Source organism: Anomaloglossus baeobatrachus, unplaced genomic scaffold, assembly GCF_048569485.1.
Source record: "Anomaloglossus baeobatrachus isolate aAnoBae1 unplaced genomic scaffold, aAnoBae1.hap1 Scaffold_3325, whole genome shotgun sequence".
Lineage (NCBI taxonomy): Eukaryota > Metazoa > Chordata > Amphibia > Anura > Aromobatidae > Anomaloglossus > Anomaloglossus baeobatrachus.
This window is the reverse complement of record NW_027442705.1, coordinates 22,770-44,151: the sequence shown is the minus strand read 5'-3', so window position 1 is coordinate 44,151 and position 21,382 is coordinate 22,770. Positions and strand designations below refer to the sequence as shown.

The following is a 21,382-nucleotide window of genomic DNA, read 5'->3' as shown; positions in this document are numbered from 1 at the left end:
GAGGTGCTAACCGTTCTTTCTTCCTCTGACATCTCCCCCCAACCTCTTTCAACTGAAATTTGACCAAGGTCTCCCTCATCTGCTGAGTCTTCCATGTCCATGGACAGTTCGTCCTCCATATCTTCATGTTCTCCTGCACCTTCCTCAACATTTCGCCTGCTACTATGCGCCCTTGTTGATCCCTGTCCCCCATGGTCCCATGCCTGCCGTGTTGGTGATGATGAACGTCTGGACCTTGGTGATGTTGTTGTGTCTTGCGCATATGAATCCTCCTGTAGTTCCTCCCCTTCCTGTTGTCCCACCCCCTGACTCCGAATATTGTTTAGCGTGTGCTCCAGCATGTAAATGACTGGAATTGTCATGCTGATAATGGCATTGTCAGCGCTAAACATATTCGTCGCCATGTCGAAACTGTGCAGAAGGGTGCATAGGTCCTTGATCTGAGACCACTCCATCAGGGTGATCTGCCCCACCTCTGCATCTCGTTGGCCCAGGCTATACGTCATGACGTATTGCACCAGGGCTCGGCGGTGCTGCCATAGTCGCTGTAACATGTGGAGAGTCGAATTCCAGCGTGTCGGCACATCGCATTTCAGGTGATGAACCGGCAGGCCAAAAGACTTCTGGAGCGATGCAAGTCGCTCAGCTGCGGCGCTTGAACGGCGGAAGTGAGCAGACAGTTTTCGTGCCCTGTTCAGAAGGCCATCTAGGCCGGGATAGTGTGTTAAAAATTGCTGAACAACAAGGTTCAACACGTGAGCCATACAAGGCACGTGTGTCACCTTGCCCAGGCGAAGGGCCGCACCCATGTTTGCAGCATTGTCGCACACGGCCTTACCAGGCTGCAGGTTGAGTGGAAACAACCATTTACCAAACTCAGTCTCCAGAGCTGCCCACAACTCAGCCGCTGTGTGACTCTTAGTTCCAAGACATTTCAAGACAAAGACCGCCTGATGCCGTTGCGCTCTGCTGCCAGCATAGTAATGAGGGGTGCGTGATTCCTTCTGCGCAGTTAGAACGCTGGTGGCCTGACCAGGCAGGCTTGGGGCGGAGGTGGAGGACCCAGATGAGGTGGAGGAGGCAGAAGCAGTGGCGGAACTTGGACAGACAGAGGATTGACACACAAGTCGTGGGGACGGCAAGACTTGTGCAGCAGACCCTTCACCATCTATCACCATAGTTACCCAGTGCCCAGTCAGCGACATGTAACGTCCCTGTCCATGCTTACTGGTCCAAGTATCGGTGGTGAAATGCACCCGTTCACACACAGAGTTTATCAAGGAAGCGGTGATGTTGTGTGTGACATGCTGGTGTAGCGCGGGCACACCTTTCTTAGAGAAGTAGTGGCGACTGGGCATCTGGTACTGGGGCACAGCAACAGACATAAGGTCTCTAAAATCCTGTGTGTCCACCAGGCGGAAAGGCAGCATTTCAGTAGCCAAGAGCTTACAGAGGGATAAAGTCAATCTCTTAGCTTTGTCATGGGTCGCAGGAAGTGGCCTTTTATTTATCCACATCTGAGGGACAGAGATCTGGCTGCTGTGTGTAGACGGTGGTGAGTAGGGTGTCCCTGAAAAATGCAGGTTTGTGAGGAAAGTGCAGGCGGAGACATGATGTTGCCTTCATCCAACATTGGTGCTATCGATGTCTGAGAGAGCTGTACACACGCACTTGTTTCCCCTTACAAACCAACTGACGACCTACCAAGCAAACTTCCTGTTGCGGTTACAGTGGTGTAAGTTGTGCGTGGAAAACCAGGTGTGACAGCTGTCCCCACAGTCCTAGAAGATGCAGAGCGCGCGGATGCACTGGAAGGGGCAGGCGGTGGATGGTTCGCTCCGCTAGGCCGCATTGCAGCACGGTGAGCTTCCCACTGGGACATATGATATTTATTCATGTGACGATTCATGGAAGAAGTTGTCAAACTGCTGAGGTTTTGCCCTCTACTAACAGAATCACGACAAAGTTTACAGATCACATGATTTGGGCGATCTTTTTCTATGTCAAAAAAGGACCAGGCTAGGCAAGGCTTAGAGGGCATGCGACTTGCTGATCCACCCCGACTAGTGCTCAGAGGCACAGTGGTGGCTGAGGATGCAGTTGTAGACGTGCTACCAGTACTCCGACTCTGTCCAGGAAGGCGCAAGGTAACTTCGTCGTCAGTTGCATCCTCCTCCACCGCCTCTGTTGACCTCCTCGAGTGCCTGACTGTGGGTTGACAGTAGGTGGGATCTAGAACTTCCTCATCAATTGTTGTGTTTGCACTCCCCTCACCCTCAGACCGAGCCTCTTCTTGCCCTGACCGAATATTTAAGTTGTCATCCCAATCTGGTATCTGCGTCTCATTGTCATCAGTATGTTCCTCATTGTCTATAACAACAGGTGTTACAGTTTGTGAAAAAGGGTCAACATTATGCTCAGAAACTTGATCCTCACGGCCTGAATCAGAGTCACAAAGGTTCTGGGCATCACTGCAGACCATTTCCTGGTCTGTACTCACTGTAGCTTGGGAGCAGTCCTCTGATTCCCAGGCTATAGTGTGACTGAACAGCTCTGCAGACTCAGCCATCTCAGTTCCACCATACTGTGCAGGGCGGATGGAGACTTCAGAGCTGGGAGAATGCAAGTGTGATTGGGCTGACAACTCAGAGGACTGGTGTTTTTTGGATGCGGTAGTTGAGGTGGCGGAGAGGGCACTTGTTGGACCACTTGAGATCCATTCAAGCATTTTCCTTTTTTGGCCATCATCTACCTTTGTTCCAGTCGTTCGTGTCCGTAAAAAAAGGGAGCACATCGGATTGTCCACGGTAAGTTGTAGACATCTTACTTTTGCTGGAAGATGGTCTATCTTCAGCAGATGTTAATGGAGCTTTGCCACCTTCCCCACGGACAAACCCTTTTTTTCCTTTTCCAACACGCCTCTTCCCCTTTCCACCAGCATCTGTCATTTTGCCACTCATTTTGATTGCGACAAGATTGTGCACTTAAAATGTGGTAGTAAAAATTGAGAGGTGGTGTAGATTGCAGCGGTGGTCTAGCTTTATTAACAGCAGAATAAACAACAATAACTATCCCTGACAATACAACTACGGCCCTTAAACTGGCAGCATAGCTTGCTAGTATAATGGCTTAGTAACAATGAGTTTGAGTGTGCAATGCAGAGGTGCTGCACATAGGTTTGCACCAGTGGGACACTAATGGAAGTCCAACAGCCACTTTTAGGATGCCACTAAGTTTCCTCAGTGTTTGCTAGTATAATGGCTTAGTAACAATGAGTTTGAGTGTGCAAAGGGCAGGAGAGTACAGTGGCAGGGTTGTGGGTCTGGGTAGAGGAAAGGAAGCCTCCCTTTCTATCCCTCCTAATGGGGAAATGCAGCGAGGAAATCCCTGACCTTAGCTACACAGACGCTGTCTCTGTTTTCAGGACCTGTCACCTATGGCTCTGACCCTGCCGGTATTAGCCCTTACAAGGACTAATAGAAACTTCTATCCCTATTCTGTACAGCGCTGTGTATAGAGCGTACACAGCAGTATCGGAGACAGGAGCTACACCAGCGGTGACTGACACCAAGACGCAGAAGGCAGATAATGGCGTCCTGGAGGAAAATGTCCGGTTTTATAATGCAGGGACATGTGACATGGACATCCTATCACACATGCCGTTGCTTCTCTGGCTAAAAGTCCACTTAGCTGTGTGTGTGTCTGGGATTGGCTGACATGCTGGCCCGCCCCACTACACGCGCGCGCTTAGGGAAGGAAGACAAGGAAAAAAAAAGGCGATCGCCATTATCCATACAGCAGTGATCTGAATGCGCTGTGACTTACACTATTACAGCGGAAAGCCAGCTAGTAATTAGCTGGTCTTTTTGCTGCTAGAACCGTTCTCGAACGTATCTAGAACTATTGAGCTTTAGCACAAAGCTCGAGTTCTAGTTCGATCTAGAACAGCCCCCAAAATCACTCGAGCCGCGAACTGGAGAACCTCGAACCACGAACCGCGCTCAACTCTAGTCTTACTGCCCGGAAATGGCACTGGATTTTGGTGGATCATCAACCAGCACTGGGTTAGCACTGGACTATTTTGGATCGGTACCCGGCCTCTGTATGGAATCAAATGCATATGAATCTGCCCTAGTAGTAGCCTGTATCCTGCAAATCACAGTGCTACTGTCTCTCCATAGTGATTTCCAGGATACAGGCTGCTACTAGGGCAGATTCCCATTCCCTCTGACCCACAGATCCAATAATATGCGTTAGGACATACAAGCGTTTGATTCCATACCAATACTTTTTAGTATCAACTGCTCTCACCATGGTTGGAGGAAGAAGGATGAGCTTAACCCCAAGAACAGCGTCCCAACCATAAAGCATGGGGGTGGAAAAATCATACTTTGGGGGGGCTTTTCTAAAAAGGGGACAGGACAAGTGCCCCGTATTAAAGGGAGGGTGGATGGGGGTCATGTGTCACAAGATTTTTGCCACCAACCTCCTTCCCTGAGTAAGAGCATTGGAGAGAAATCGTGGCTGAGTCTTCCAGCATGAAAATGACCCAAAACACACAGCCAGGGCAACTAAGGAGCAGCTCCGTAAGAGGCATTTCAAGGTCCTAGAGCGGCATAGCCAGCCTACAGACCTGAACCCAATAGAAAATCTGTGGAGGGAGCTGAAACTCAAAATTGTCCAGCGACAGCCCCAAAACCTGAAAGATCTGGAGAAGATCTGTATGGAGGAGCGACCTGAAAGATCTGGAGAATGCTTCATCTGTAATGGGCAACCCAGTGGCTAAGTGGTTAGCACTGTAGCCTTGAAGCACTGGGTCCTGCTATCCTCCCTCCCTATTACGTCTTCTGTTTATGACGCCCCCTGACCTATTCAGGGTCCATATTCCAGCCACAGGGAACTCCACTCCTTTCTCTTATGATGCAGAACTCACCCTCCATGGTTCTGGGATCCTAACCATTGGTATTGCTTCCATCAGCATTCAAATCCTAGCCACACCTCGTACCACACCCTGTCAGGCACACCAGTGGGTGGTTTAGCTGGAAAAGGGCCACCCGCCTAGGGGTCAGGCAGACTGATGGGAGGGACATAGTTAGTCTTAGAGTAGCCCTCACAAAGTGAGGAGCTGAGGGAGTTAGAGCTCCCTGGGAGACGTTGGCTAGGTCGCACACGGTGGTCTGGGACCGGATGAGTCGGAGACCCGGTCGCAGAGTATTGGAGAAGGGTACCCAGACTTAGTTTTGGAGAACGGTCGGCACCGGAGTATCTAGTAACCAAATCGGTACCGAGCACGGCGGGGTACAGGACCCTAGATCAGTTAGTAGCTTCACGCAACCTGATAATTCACCTGTGGAGGATAGTCTCTTTATTAACTTTCCCCAAGCGCTCATAGATCGAAGGCACCAACACAACGAGGGGGATAGGGCTTTCCAGCTTATGCTGCCCACTGAAATCCCAAGTGTCAGCCATCGAGAGCAAAGCTCCTCTATTTAATGATAGGGAGCGGGACACCGGCAGCTTCAGGCTGAGGGGTCACTCAGAAACATCTAAATACATGTACATGGAGGCAGGCCTCAGATCATCAGCAATACCAACGGGAGCGGATTCCCGGACAAGCTCCCCTAAAGTGGCAGCGGCACCCAGAGACTTGGTTTACTCCTGTGTCAGAGTCTGCTTAATGGTAGCATCACTACCACCATGGCCTGAGTAAGTGCGCTGCTCTCCCCTGAGTCTGCCCGCATAGGCTGCACCATGCTCCCCTACACCTCCACCATCCAGAGTCCCGGGGCCTCCCCTACCCGTGGAGGGAACGTCATCTGGCTGCCCCAGTCCATCTCCCCGGGGGTACTCCCATCGGCAGCGGCGGTACTCCCCTTACCGTGAACCACGGGTGGCGTCACAAACTCTTATTCCCTGTAAATAGCCCCCTTTATTTTGGAGTGGCCGCAAGCCCCTGGGTCCGGAGACCCTCGAGTCACATCCACCCCGGATCTGAGCAGTCCGACTGCTGCAGGGGCGGTACGCGTCCATGTCTTATTACTCACTATAGCCTAGGGGGAAAAAGGGCCCCTTCTTCCCTTTTATGTGGCAGCTTACATCTCCCCACATTTTTCACCTGATCGAGGACTTTATGCGGAGGCCCTTTTCCTGGGCATTTTCTCCAGGACTCGATAGCCGCTGTCCCTCTTGTATGTATACCCAATCAGGGGGCCATATAAAGTTTAGTGTCAGGGTGGACTCACAGTGCTGGGAGGTCAGGTTTCCATTCTTGGTGACTATAACACATGAGATGTTGATGTTGGATGTGATGTTGAGGGTGATTGTGCTCATCACATTGATGATGTCCCCGTCATGGTGAATATCTTCATGGACACGACCATCCTGGACCTTGCTGCCATCATTGGAGTATATCCACATTATTTTTGGTAGCTCGAGTCCTCCTTTTGATCGGCAGGTTAGATTCCGCTCCTGGCCATACAGTAGCTTCCCAGGATCAGGGATGTCCACCACCGGGGGACTGAATTCAGCTGCAGATACAAAAGGGTTTGAGGGTAATGGTAAAGGTGAGGTTCATGTGATAGAGGTGAGGCCGGCTCATGTGGTGGAGGTGAGGGTAGAGGTGAGGCCGGCTCATGTGGTGGAGGTGAGGGTAGAGTGAGGCTGGCTCATGTGGTGGAGGTGAGGGTAGAGGTGAGGCCGGCTCATGTGGTGGAGGTGAGGGTAGAGTGTGGCCGGCTCATGTGGTGGAGGTGAGGGTAGAGGTGAGGCCGGCTCATGTGGTGGAAGTGAGAGTAGAGGTGAGGCCGGCTCATGTGGTGGAGGTGGGGGTAGAGGTGAGGCCGGCTCATGTGGTGGAGGTGAGGGGTAGAGTGAGGCCGGCTCATGTGGTGGAGGTGAGGGTAGAGTGAGGCCGGCTCATGTGGTGGAGGTGAGGGTAGAGGTGAGGCCGGCTCATGTGGTGGAGGTGAGGGTAGAGTGTGGCCGGCTCATGTGGTGGAGGTGAGGGTAGAGGTGAGGCCGGCTCATGTGGTGGAAGTGAGAGTAGAGGTGAGGCCGGCTCATGTAGTGGAGGTGAGAGTAAAGGTGAGGCCAGCTCATGTGGTGGAGGTGAGGGTAGAGTGAGGCCAGCTCATGTGGTGGAGGTGAGGGTAGAGGTGAGGCCGGCTCACGTGGTGGAGTTGAGGGTAAAGGTGAGCTCTTTCAAAGGGGTGGGAGTGAGGGTAAAGGTATAGGTGAAGCTGGCTTGTGAGGTGAGGACGTGGACTGCTCATAAGGAGGGGACAAGGACTGCTCATGACAGTGGTGGGGTAAGCACTGCTCAGGAGGTGGGGGTGAAGACTGCTCAAGAGGTGGGGTGAAGACTGCTCAGGAGGCGGGGATGAAGACTGCTCAAAAGGTGGGGTGAAGACTGCTGAAGAGGGAGATGGTAAAGAATGCTCAAGAGGCAGAGGTGAAGACTACTAAAGAGGCGGGGTGAAGACTGCTCAGGAGGCGGGTGGTGAGGACTGCTCACGAGGCGGGGGTGAGGACTGTTCAGGAGGTGGGGGTGAGGACTGCTCAGGAGGCGGGGATGAAGACTGCTCAGTAGGTGGGGTGAAGACTGCTGAAGAGCCAGAGGTAAAGAGTGCTCAAAAGGCAGAGGTGAAGACTGCTAAAGAGGCTGGGGTGAGGACTGCTCAAGAGGTGGGGGTGACCACTGCTCAGGAGGTGGGGGTGAGGACTGCTGAGGAGGCGGGGGTGAAGACTGCTAAAGAGGCGGGGTTGAGGACTGCTCAGGAGGTGGGGGTGACCACTGCTCAGGAGATGGGGGCTGAGGACTGCTCGTGACTGAGGTGGGGCTGAGGACTGCTCGTGACTGAGGTGGGGGCTGAGGACTGCTCGTGACTGAGGTGGGGCTGAGAAATGCTCGTGACTGAGGTGGGGCTGAGAAATGCTCGTGACTGAGGTGGGGGCTGAGGACTGCTCGTGACTGAGGTGTGGATGAGGACTGCTCGTGACTGAGGTGGGGGCTGAGGACTGCTCATAACTGAGGTGGAGGCAGAGGACTGTTCGTGACTGAGGTGGGGGCTGAGGACTGCTAGTAACTGAGGTGGGGGTTGAGAAATGCTCGTGACTGAGGTGGGGCTGAGGACTGCTCATAACTGAGGTGTGGGCTGAGGACTGCTCGTGACTGAGGTGGGGGCTGAGGACTGCTCATAACTGAGGTGGAGGCAGAGAACTGTTCGTGACTGAGGTGGGGGCTGAGGACTGCTAGTAACTGAGGTGGGGCTGAGAAATGCTTGTAACTGAGGTGGGGGCTGAGGACTGCTCGTGACTGAGGTGGGGCTGAGAAATGCTCGTGACTGAGGTGGGGCTGAGGACTGTTCGTGACTGAGGTGCAGCTGAGGACTGCTTGTGAGGTGGGGCTGACGACTGCTCATGACAGATGGGGTGAGGACTGCTCAGCAGGTGGGGCTGAGGACTGCTCAGCAGGTGGGGCTGAGGACTGCTCAGCAGGTGGGGCTGAGGACTGCTCAGCAGGTGGGGCTGAGGACTGCTCAGCAGGTGGGGCTGAGGACTGCTCGTGAGGCAGGCGCTGAGGGCTGCTCGTGAGGTGGGGTCGAGAACTGCTCATGAGGTGGGGGCTGAGGACTGCTCAGGTGGTGAAGGTGTGAGGACTGCTCATGAGGTGGGGGCTGAGGACTGTTCAGGTGGTGAAGGTGTGGGGACTGCTCATGAGGTGGGGGCTGAGGACTGCTCAGGACTGAGATGGGGGTGAGGGTAAAGTTATGAGAGAGCTCTTGGCTGGTTGCTTGTCCCTCACCTGTCACCTTCAGCTCCACCGTAGTTTTATAGAGGATGTCCGTATAGGACGGAGTCCACATTACGATGCAGATGTAGATGCCGCTATCATGTAAGGACAGGTTGTTCAGGCTGAGGTTGAAGTTTCCAGCGTGTAGACCCTCAGGATTGAGATGACCGCGGCCCTTGAACCTCTCATCCACATATTTTCTGTCCACCACCCCGTTTATGACTGTGGCCACCACCAGATCTTTTAATGGATGGTTCTTCAGTTGCCAGTACACACTGATCTCCTTTATGGGGCCTGGTAGTTGATGGTGGACACATGGCAACTCCACCGAGCCACGCAGTGAGCCCAGCAGCCCGGAGATGAGCCTAGAAGCTGTGCGACACAGAGCGTTACATGCAAGACATGGCGGCCAGAGGAAGACAACGATGTACGGCCCAGCTCCTCCGACTGCAGTGGAACAGCTGGTATAACCTGGGCATCCCCTGTATATAATTATATATGTACAGCCGGTATAACCTGGGTATCTCCTGTATATAATTATATATGTACAGCCGGTATAACCTGGGCATCCCCTGTATATAATTATATATGTACAGCCGGTATAACCTGGGTATCTCCTGTATATAATTATATATGTACAGCTGGTATAACCCGGGCATCTCCTGTATATAATTATATATGTACAGCTGGTATAACCTGGGTATCTCCTGTAAATAATTATATATGTACAGCCGCTATAACCTGGGCATCTCCTGTATATAATTATATATGTACAGCCGGTATATCCTGGGCATCTCCTGTATATAATTATATATGTACAGCCGGTATAACCTGGGCATCTCCTGTATATAATTATATATGTACAGCTGGTATAACCTGGGCATCTCCTGTATATAATTATATATGTACAACTGGTATAACCCGGGCATCTCATGTATATAATTATATATGTACAGCTGGTATAACCTGGGCATCTCCTGTATATAATTATATATGTACAGCCAGTATAACCTGGGCATCTCCTGTATATAATTATATATGTACAGCCGGGATAACCTGGGTATCTCCTGTATATAATTATATATGTACAGCCGGTATAACCCGGGCATCGCCTGTATATAATTATATATGTACAGCTGGTATAACCCGGGCATCTCCTGTATATAATTATATATGTACAGCCGGTATAACCTGGACATCTCCTGTATATAATTATATATGTACAGCTGGTATAACCTGGGCATCTCCTAAATATAATTAGATATGTACAGCTGGTATAACCTGGGCATCTCCTGTATATAATTATATATGTACAGCCGGTATAGCCTGGGTATCTCCTGTATATAATTATATATGTACCGCCGGTATAACCTGGGTATCTCCTGTATATAATTATATATGTACAGCCGCTATAACCTGGGCATCTCCTGTATATAATTATATATGTACAGCCGGTATAACCTGGACATCTCCTGTATATAATTATATATGTACAGCCGGTATAACCTGGCCATCTCCTGTATATAATTATATATGTACAGCCGGTATAACCTGGGCATCTCCTGTATATAATTATATATGTACAGCCGGTATAACCTGGCCATCTCCTGTATATAATTATATATGTACAGCCGGTATAACCTGGGCATCCCCTGTATATAATTATATATGTACAGCCGGTATAACCTGGGTATCTCCTGTATATAATTATATATGTACAGCCGCTATAACCTGGGTATCTCCTGTATATAATTATATATGTACAGCCGGTATAACCTGGGTATCTCCTGTATATAATTATATATGTACAGCCGGTATAACCTGGGTATCTCGTGTATATAATTATATATGTACAGCCGCTATAACCTGGGTATCTCCTGTATATAATTATATATGAACAGCCGGTATAACCCGGGCATCGCCTGTATATAATTATATATGTACAGCTGGTATAACCCGGGCATCTCCTGTATATAATTATATATGTACAGCCGGTATAACCTGGACATCTCCTGTATATAATTATATATGTACAGCCGGTATAACCTGGGTATCTCCTGTATATAATTATATATGTACAGCTCGTATAACCTGGGCATCTCCTGTATATAATTATATATGTACAGCTGGTATAACCCGGGCATCTCCTGTATATAATTATATATGTACAGCCGGTATAACCCGGGCATCTCCTGTATATAATTATATATGTACAGCCGGTATAACCTGGGCATCTCCTGTATATAATTATATATGTACAGCTGGTATAACCCGGGCATCTCCTGTATATAATTATATATGTACAGCCGGTATAACCTGGGTATCTCCTGTATATAATTATATATGTACAGCTCGTATAACCTGGGCATCTCCTGTATATAATTATATATGTACAGCCGGTATAACCTGGATATCTCCTGTATATAATGATATATGTACAGCCGGTATAACCTGGGCATCTCCTGTATATAATTATATATGTACAGCCGGTATAACCTGGGCATCTCCTGTATATAATTATATATGTACAGCCGGTATAACCTGGCCATCTCCTGTATATAATTATATATGTACAGCCGGTATAACCTGGGTATCTCCTGTATATAATTATATATGTACAGCCGGTATAACCTGGGTATCTCCTGTATATAATTATATATGTACAGCCGGTATAACCTGGCCATCTCCTGTATATAATTATACATGTACAGCCGGTATAACCTGGGCATCTCCTGTATATAATTATACATGTACAGCTAGTATAACCCGGACATCTCCTGTATATAATTATATATGTACAGCCGGTATAACCTGGACATCTCCTGTATATAATTATATATGTACAGCCGGTATAACCTGGGCATATCCTGTATATAATTATATATGTACAGCCGGTATAACCCGGGCATCTCCTGTATATAATTATATATGTACAGCCGGTATAACCTGGGCATCTCCTGTATATAATTATATATGTACAGCCGGTATAACCCGGGTATCTCCTGTATATAATTATATATGTACAGCTGGTATAACCTGGGCATCTCCTGTATATAATTATATATGTACAGCTGGTATAACCCGGGCATCTCATGTATATAATTATATATGTACAGCTGGTATAACCCGGGCATCTCCTGTATATAATTATATATGTACAGCTGGTATAACCCGGGCATCTCCTGTATATTATTATATATGTACAGCCGGTATAACCCGGGCATCTCCTGTATATAATTATATATGTACAGCTGGTATAACCTGGGCATCTCCTGTATATAATTATATATGTACAGCCGGTATAACCCGGGCATCTCCTGTATATAATTATATATGTACAGCCGGTATATCCTGGGCATCTCCTGTATATAATTATATATGTACAGCCGGTATAACCTGGACATCTCCTGTATATAATTATACATGTACAGCTGGTATAACCCGGGCATCTCCTGTATATAATTATATATGTACAGCCGGTATAACCCGGGCATCTCCTGTATATAATTATATATGTACAGCCGGTATAACCCGGACATCTCCTGTATATAATTATATATGTACAGCTGGTATAACCCGGACATCTCCTGTATATAATTATATATGTACAGCCGGTATAACCTGGACATCTCCTGTATATAATTATATATGTACAGTTGGTATAACCTGGGCATCTCCTGTATATAATTATATATGTACAGCCGGTATAACCTGGACATCTCCCGTATATAATTATATATGTACAGCTGGTATAACCTGGGCATCTCCTGTATATAATTATATATGTACAGCCGGTATAACCTGGGCATCTCCTGTATATAATTATATATGTACAGCCGGTATAACCTGGACATCTCCTGTATATAATTATATATGTACAGCCGGTATAACCCGGGCATCTCCTGTATATAATTATATATGTACAGCCGGTATAACCTGGACATCTCCTGTATATAATTATATATGTACAGCTGGTATAACCCGGGCATCTCCTGTATATAATTATATATGTACAGCTGGTATAACCTGGGCATCTCCTGTATATAATTATATATGTACAGCCGGTATAACCCGGGCATCTCCTGTATATAATTATATATGTACAGCCGGTATAACCTGGACATCTCCTGTATATAATTATATATGTACAGCTGGTATAACCCGGGCATCTCCTGTATATAATTATATATGTACAGCTGGTATAACCCGGGCATCTCCTGTATATAATTATATATGTACAGCTCGTATAACCTGGGCATCTCCTGTATATGATTGTATATCTACAGCCGGTATAACCCGGGCATCTCCTGTATATAATTATATATGTACAGCCGGTATAACCTGGGCATCTCCTGTATATAATTATATATGTACAGCCGGTATAACCTGGGCATCTCCTGTATATAATTATATATGTACAGCCGGTATAACCTGGGCATCTCCTGTATATAATTATATATGTACAGCCGGTATAACCTGGACATCTCCTGTATATAATTATATATGTACAGCCGGTATAACCCGGGCATCTCCTGGATATAATTATATATGTACAGCTGGTATAACCCGGGCATCTCCTGTATATAATTATATATGTACAGCCGGTATATCCTGGGCATCTCCTGTATATAATTATATATGTACAGCCGGTATAACCTGGACATCTCCTGTATATAATTATACATGTACAGCTGGTATAACCTGGGCATCTCCTGTATATAATTATATATGTACAGCTGGTATAACCTGGGCATCTCCTGTATATAATTATATATGTACAGCTGGTATAACCTGGACATCTCCTGTATATAATTATATATGTACAGCCGGTATAACCTGGGCGTCTCCTGTATATAATTATATATGTACAGCCGGTATAACCTGGGCGTCTCCTGTATATAATTATATATGTACAGCTGGTATAACCTGGGCATCTCCTGTATATAATTATATATGTACAGCTGGTATAACCTGGACATCTCCTGTATATAATTATATATGTACAGCCGGTATAACCTGGGCGTCTCCTGTATATAATTATATATGTACAGCCGGTATAACCTGGGCGTCTCCTGTATATAATTATATATGTACAGCTGGTATAACCTGGACATCTCCTGTATATAATTATATATGTACAGCCGGTATAACCCGGGCATCTCCTGTATATAATTATATATGTACAGCCGGTATAACCTGGGTATCTCCTGTATATAATTATATATGTACAGCTGGTATAACCTGGCATCTCCTGTATATAATTATATATGTACAGCTAGTATAACCTGGACATCTCCTGTATATAATTATACATTGTGAGGTAGCACGGTCGGCTGCGCAGCAGAAGACACGGGATCCAGGCATATAGGTTCACAGCACACGGTTTTAATCTTCAAACAAAAGTCCATAACACAATACATGTGCCTCTCCAGCAGAAAACTCAGGGAGTTCTGTTCACTCCCTCACACCCGGCACACCTGCCCTTGTTCCTGATTCTATTTAACCCTTCCTTCAGTCTGTAGGGAAACAGCATTAACCCTATAGTGGATTTACTTTCTATCATGGAGTGAGCACAACCTGGGCGAGACATACCGGCCGTCATAGATAACCCCGGTCACAGTCTCACATACCCCCCCCCTCAGTTCAAGCGTGCGGGGTTGAACTCCAGCCACCAAACACGGGCCGCGGGACAAGGCATCGGCGTTGCCCTGCAACCTACCGGCCCGGTGTTCAACCGTAAACCGGAAGTTCTGCAGAGAAAGGAACCACCGGGTAACCCGGGCATTTCGTTCCTTGGCGGACCTCATCCAGACCAGTGGAGAGTGATCCGTCACCAAGCGAAACTGCCGTCCCAGCAGGTAATAGCGTAGGGACTCCAAGGCCCACTTGATCGCCAGGCACTCCTTCTCCACTACGCTATAATTCCGCTCGGGAGGGGCGAGCTTCCTACTCAAGAAGGTGACGGGGTGTTCCTCCCCCTGAACCACCTGAGACAGTACTGCCCCCAGGCCGACCTCCGAGGCGTCAGTCTGTACAATGAACTCCTTCCGGAAATCAGGGTTGACCAGAACGGGCTGTCCGCACAGGACCTCCTTCAGGGCCCGGAAGGAGTCCTCGGCCTGCGGAGTCCAGCGCACCATGACGGACTTCTTGCCTTTGAGAAGGTCCGTCAAGGGGGCTGATAGTCCCGCAAAATCCTTTACAAACCTCCTGTAGTACCCCACGATACCCAGGAAGGCCCTAACCTGCTTCGTGGTCAGGGGTCTAGGCCACTTCTGGATCGCCTCAACCTTGTTAATTTGGGGCTTAATCACTCCTTGGCCTATCACGTAGCCCAAGTAGCGGGCTTCCGTGAGTCCCAATGCACATTTCTTGGGATTGGCTGTCAGTCCGGCTGTTCGAAGCGCGTCCACCACCGCTTGTACCTGTTCCAAGTGGGTCTGCCAATCGGAGCTGTAAATAATGATGTCATCCAGGTACGCTGATGCATACGCCTGGTGTGGTTCCAGCACTAAGTCCATCAACCTCTGGAACGTGGCTGGAGCGCCATGTAACCCAAAAGGCAAGACAACATAGTGGAAGAGACCCTCCGGCGTAACAAAAGCGGTTTTCTCCTTGGCGGACTCCGTCAGTGGCACCTGCCAGTACCCCTTGGTCAGGTCGAGCGTGGTAAAATACCGCGCCTGTCCCAGCCTATCAATCAGCTCATCCACTCTGGGCATGGGGTAGAGATCGAACTTGGATATTTCGTTCAATCTCCTAAAGTCATTGCAGAACCTTAAGGAGCCATCGGGTTTTGGTATTAGGACGATCGGACTAGCCCATTCACTCCGGGATTTTTCGATGACCCCCAGGCGTAACATTGTCTTTACTTCCTCCGATATGGCTTGTCGTCGAGCCTCCGGTACCCGGTATGACTTCAGGCGTACCTTCAGGTGGGGCTCGGTGACAATATCATGTCGTATCAGACCGGTCCTACCGGGCAGCTCAGAGAAGACATCGGGGTTCTGCTGAACCAACCGTCTGGCCTCTCGCCTCTGAGTCTTGGTGAGGGCTTCTCCAATCCTTACTTCCGGTTCGTCCTCTCCGGAGGTCGCTGGAGCCGGAGGTGAAGGACCCGAAGAGGAGGGAGATGGGGAAAAAACAGCCATCAGGCTTTCCCGTTCCTGCCAGGGTTTTAATAGGTTGACATGGTATATTTGTTCAGGTTTCCGCCTACCGGGCTGCAATACTTTATAGTTAACCACCCCGACTCTTTCCTTTATCTCGTAGGGGCCTTGCCACTGAGCCAGGAATTTACTCTCCGCCGTGGGGATTAATACCAACACCCGATCCCCGGGTTTAAAGGTCCGCACGGTGGCTTGTCTATTGTAGCGGCCGCTTTGCGCGGCCTGAGCCTCCTGTAAATGCTCCTTCACAATTGGCATGACCGCGCTTATGCGGTTCTGCATACCCAAAATGTGTTCAATCACACTTTTATGGGGGGTGGGCTCTTGCTCCCATGTTTCCTTTGCCAGGTCCAACAATCCCCGGGGATGTCGCCCGTATAACAACTCAAAAGGCGAAAACCCCGTGGATGCCTGTGGCACCTCACGGATGGCAAACATCAAATAGGGAAGCATCATATCCCAGTCTTTCCCGTCTTTTGAAATCACCCTTTTTAGCATGGTTTTCAGGGTTTTATTGAAACGCTCCACTAAACCGTCCGTTTGAGGATGGTACACAGACGTACGCAACTGCTTGATCTGGAGTAGCCGGCATAGCTCTTTGGTCACTTTAGACATGAATGGGGTCCCCTGATCCGTAAGGATCTCCTTGGGCAACCCCACCCGGCAGAACACAGCAAACAACTCCCGAGCTATAAGCTTTGCTGCAGTATGTCTGAGAGGTATCGCCTCGGGATACCGGGTGGCATAGTCAACGATCACTAGGATGTGTTGGTGCCCTCGAGCGGACTTTACGAGGGGCCCCACCAGATCCATCCCTATCCGTTCAAAAGGGACTTCTATAATGGGTAACGGTACCAACGGACTGCGAAAATGGGTCAGGGGTGCGGTAAGCTGACACTCCGGGCAGGTTTCGCAGAACCGTTTTACCTCCCCAAAGACTCCGGGCCAATAGAACCTTTGCAATATTCGCTCCTGCGTTTTCTTGACCTCCAGGTGGCCCCTCATCAGGTGTTTATGAGCCAAGTCGAGGACCCGCCGACGATGCGGCTGGGGCACCACCAACTGCTCTACCCCCACGCCCCGTATTTCATCTACCCGGTAGAGTAAATCCTGCTTAAGAGCGAAATGGGGGTACCTTACCGGGGCACCGGGCAGCTGTGCCACCCCGTCAATTACTGTCACCCGACTCCGGGCATGTATTAATGTAGGGTCCTGGAGTTGGGCAGTCCCAAACGTATCCGGGGACGCCTCCAACTCCGGGATGGGTTCGACCGTCTCAGCCTCTCCTGCCAATACCTCTAGGGGCGACCTATCGGGTTCACATTCTGTCCCTATCATGGGGACCCCTACGGCAGGTGTCCCGGATTCAGGATTGTAGGGCTCAGGTCCCGGACTGACCAATATCTGAGGAGACTTAGGGGGTCCCTTCCATAAAGTCCAAAAATAGGGCAGATCCCTTCCTAGGATCACGTCATAAGGAAGAGTGTTAAGAAGTCCCACCTCATGTTGCACCTGACCGCAAGGTGCTGTGATGGTGACAATCCCCGTGGGATAGTCTCGGCGGTCCCCATGTATGCAAACCACCCCCACGGTACGTCCTGTGGCCTTTACTTTAGCCCTCAAGGTGGATCGCACAAGGGTCACTAAGCTTCCGGAATCCAACAATCCTGTAACCGGACATCCATTCACCTGTATTTGGCACAAGTGGGGCTCCGTCTCTGGGGAGACCAGGTCAGCGGTACACACCACCTGAGCATACATTGAACCCCGCCGGGTAACCCCACAATCCATGGGCTCCGTGGTGAGTGGACACTGGGCTTCCATATGTCCCACCCGCTGGCACCGCCAACATCTAATGGGGACGGAAACACCCTTGACGGGTTGTCGTTTAGGGTACAGAACCTTCCGGACCTCAGGATTGGCGGCCGCGGCCTCAGGCGGGACGGTAGGGGACTCCTGCACCGTTGTCGGCGGTGGGTCCTTGGCCCTAGGCTTGGAGGGGCCGGACCGACGGGCGGTACGCAAAGTCTCAGTGTCCCGTATCAAGTCCTGCGTAGCCACATGCCGCTCTACCAGGGACACTAACTGGTCCAGGGTACTCGGGTCACCCTGTCCTACCCACCGTTGAACGGTGACGGGTAAAGTGCGCACAAAACGATCCACTACTACCCTTTCCACCATCTGCGCCGGGCTCAGAGTGTCAGGCTGCAACCATTTTTTTACAAGATGCAACAAGTCATAGACCTGGGAGCGTACGGGTTTGGCTTCCTCATAGAACCACTGATTTACCCGCTGAGCCCGTACATAGGTATTCACCCCCAACCGTGCCAGTATTTCGGCTTTTAGGGTCACATAGTCAATGGCGTCCTCGGTACAGAGGTCCAGGTACGCTTTTTGGGGTTCCCCCGTCAGATAGGGCGACAATACCTCAGCCCACTGGGGGGTCGGCAGCTTTTCCCGCTCGGCCCCGCTCAAACACCGCCAGGAACGCTTCCACATCATCCCCCGGGGTCATCTTTTGCAACGCTTGTCTCACCGCTTTCCGGACGCTGCCGTCATCACCCGGTCCCGGGGTTGTTGCTGCCGGTCCGGCACGGATCGACTTGGCCAGGAGAACCATCTGTTCTTGGTGCCTTTTTTCCTGCAATTGCAAGGCTTGCTGCTGACGTGCATTGGCCTGATCCATCTGTTCTTGGAATTTTTTTTCCTGCACTTGCAAGGATTGGAGCAGGTGTGCATTGGTCTGTTGTTGCTGTGCATTAGCCTGTTGTTGCTGTGCATTAGCCTGTTGTTGCTGTGCATTAGCCTGAGCCAAATGCTTTAGTATGTCCTCCATGGCGTCGCCGGGTTTGGGCTGTAGTATAGCCGCTCGAATCCAGGACATGCGCAGCTGGGTCACCAGGGATGGATGCTACACCTCACCGGCTGTGATGCCCGCATTCTCCACCATATGTGAGGTAGCACGGTCGGCTGCGCAGCAGAAGACACGGGATCCAGGCATATAGGTTCACAGCACACGGTTTTAATCTTCAAACAAAAGTCCATAACACAATACATGTGCCTCTCCAGCAGAAAACTCAGGGAGTTCTGTTCACTCCCTCACACCCGGCACACCTGCCCTTGTTCCTGATTCTATTTAACCCTTCCTTCAGTCTGTAGGGAAACAGCATTAACCCTATAGTGGATTTACTTTCTATCATGGAGTGAGCACAACCTGGGCGAGACATACCGGCCGTCATAGATAACCCCGGTCACAGTCTCACAACATGTACAGCCGGTATAACCTGGGCATCTCCTGTATATAATTATATATGTACAGCTGGTATAACCTGGACATCTCCTGTATATAATTATATATGTGCAGCCGGTATAACCCGGGCATCTCCTGTATATAATTATATATGTACAGCTAGTATAACCTGGACATCTCCTGTATATAATTATATATGTACAGCCGGTATAACCTGGGTATCTCCTGTATATAATTATATATGTACAGCCGGTATAACCTGGACATCTCCTGTATATAATTATATATGTACAGCCAGTATAACCTGTGCATCTCCTGTATAAAATTATATATGTACAGCCGGTATAACCCGGGTATCTCCTGTTTATAATTATATATGTACAGCCGGTATAACCTGGGTATCTCCTGTATATAATTATATATGTACAGCCGGTATAACCTGGGCATCTCCTGTATATAATTATATATGTACAGCCGGTATTACCTGGGCATCTCCTGTATATAATTATATATGTACAGCCGGTATAACCTGGGCATCTCCTGTATATAATTATATATGTACAGCCGGTATAACCTGGGCATCTCCTGTATATAATTATATATGTACAGCCAGTATAACCTGGACATCTCCTGTATATAATTAGATATGTACAGCCGGTATAACCTGGGCATCTCCTGTATATAATTATATATGTACAGCCGGTATAACCTGGACATCTCCTGTATATAATTATATATGTACAGCCGGTATAACCCGGGCATCTCCTGTATATAATTATATATGTACAGCCGGTATAACCCGGGCATCTCCTGTATATAACTATATATGTACAGCCGGTATAACCTGGGCATCTCCTGTATATAATTATATATGTACAGCCGGTATAACCTGGGCATCTCCTGTATATAACTATATATGTACAGCCGGTATAACCTGGGCATCTCCTGTATATAATTATATATGTACAGCCGGTATAACCTGGGCATCTCCTGTATATAATTATATATGTACAGCCGGTATAACCTGGGCATCTCCTGTATATAATTATATATGTACAGCCGGTATAACCTGGGCATCTCCTGTATATAATTATATATGTACAGCCGGTATAACCTGGACATCTCTTGTATATAATTATATATGTACAGCCGGTATAACCTGGACATCTCCTGTATATAATTATATATGTACAGCCGGTATAACCTGGACATCTCCTGTATATAATTATATATGTACAGCTGGTATAACCCGGGCATCTCCTGTATATAATTATATATGTACAGCCGGTATAACCTGGGCATCTCCTGTATATAATTATATATGTACAGCCGGTATAACCTGGACATCTCCTGTATATAATGATATATGTACAGCCGGTATAACCCGGGCATCTCCCGTATATAATTATATATGTACAGCCGGTATAACCTGGGCATCTCCTGTATATAATTATATGTGTACAGCCGGTATAACCTGGGCGTCTCCTGTATATAATTATATATGTACAGCCGGTATAACCTGGGCATCTCCTGTATATAATTATATATGTACAGCCGGTATAACCTGGGCATCTCCTGTATATAATTATATATGTACAGCCGGTATAACCTGGGCGTCTCCTGTATATAATTATATATGTACAGCCGGTATAACCTGGGCATCTCCTGTATATAATTATATATGTACAGCCGGTATAACCCGGGCGTCTCCTGTATATAATTATATATGTACAGCCGGTATAACCTGGACATCTCCTGTATATAATTATATATGTACAGCCGGGATAACCTGGGCGTCTCCTGTATATAATTATATATGTACAGCCGGTATAACATGGGTATCTCCTGTATATAATTATATATGTACAGCTGGTATAACCTGGGCATCTCCTGTATATAATTATATATGTACAGCCGGTATAACCCGGGCATCTCCCGTATATAATTATATATGTACAGCCGGTATAACCTGGGCATCTCCTGTATATAATTATATATGTACAGCCGGTATAACCTGGGCATCTCCTGTATATAATTATATATGTACAGCCGGTATAACCTGGACATCTCCTGTATATAATTATATATGTACAGCCGGGATAACCTGGGCGTCTCCTGTATATAATTATATATGTACAGCCGGTATAACCTGGGTATCTCCTGTATATAATT

General features: G+C 48.4%; 1 protein-coding gene across 2 annotated transcripts in view; it reads right to left on the bottom strand.

The window, feature by feature from the left end:
• LOC142270911 (ICOS ligand-like) overlaps window positions 1-21,382 on the bottom strand; it is a 74,825-nt gene that overhangs the window by 34,884 nt on the left and 18,559 nt on the right. For both annotated transcript variants that reach the window (XM_075332454.1, XM_075332455.1), the window contains exons 3-4: window positions 8,804-9,163; window positions 6,243-6,527 (exon numbers count right to left, since the gene is read on the bottom strand). In XM_075332454.1, coding sequence (XP_075188569.1) covers window positions 6,243-6,527; window positions 8,804-9,163 — 645 coding nt within the window. The remainder of the gene's footprint in view (window positions 1-6,242; window positions 6,528-8,803; window positions 9,164-21,382) is intronic.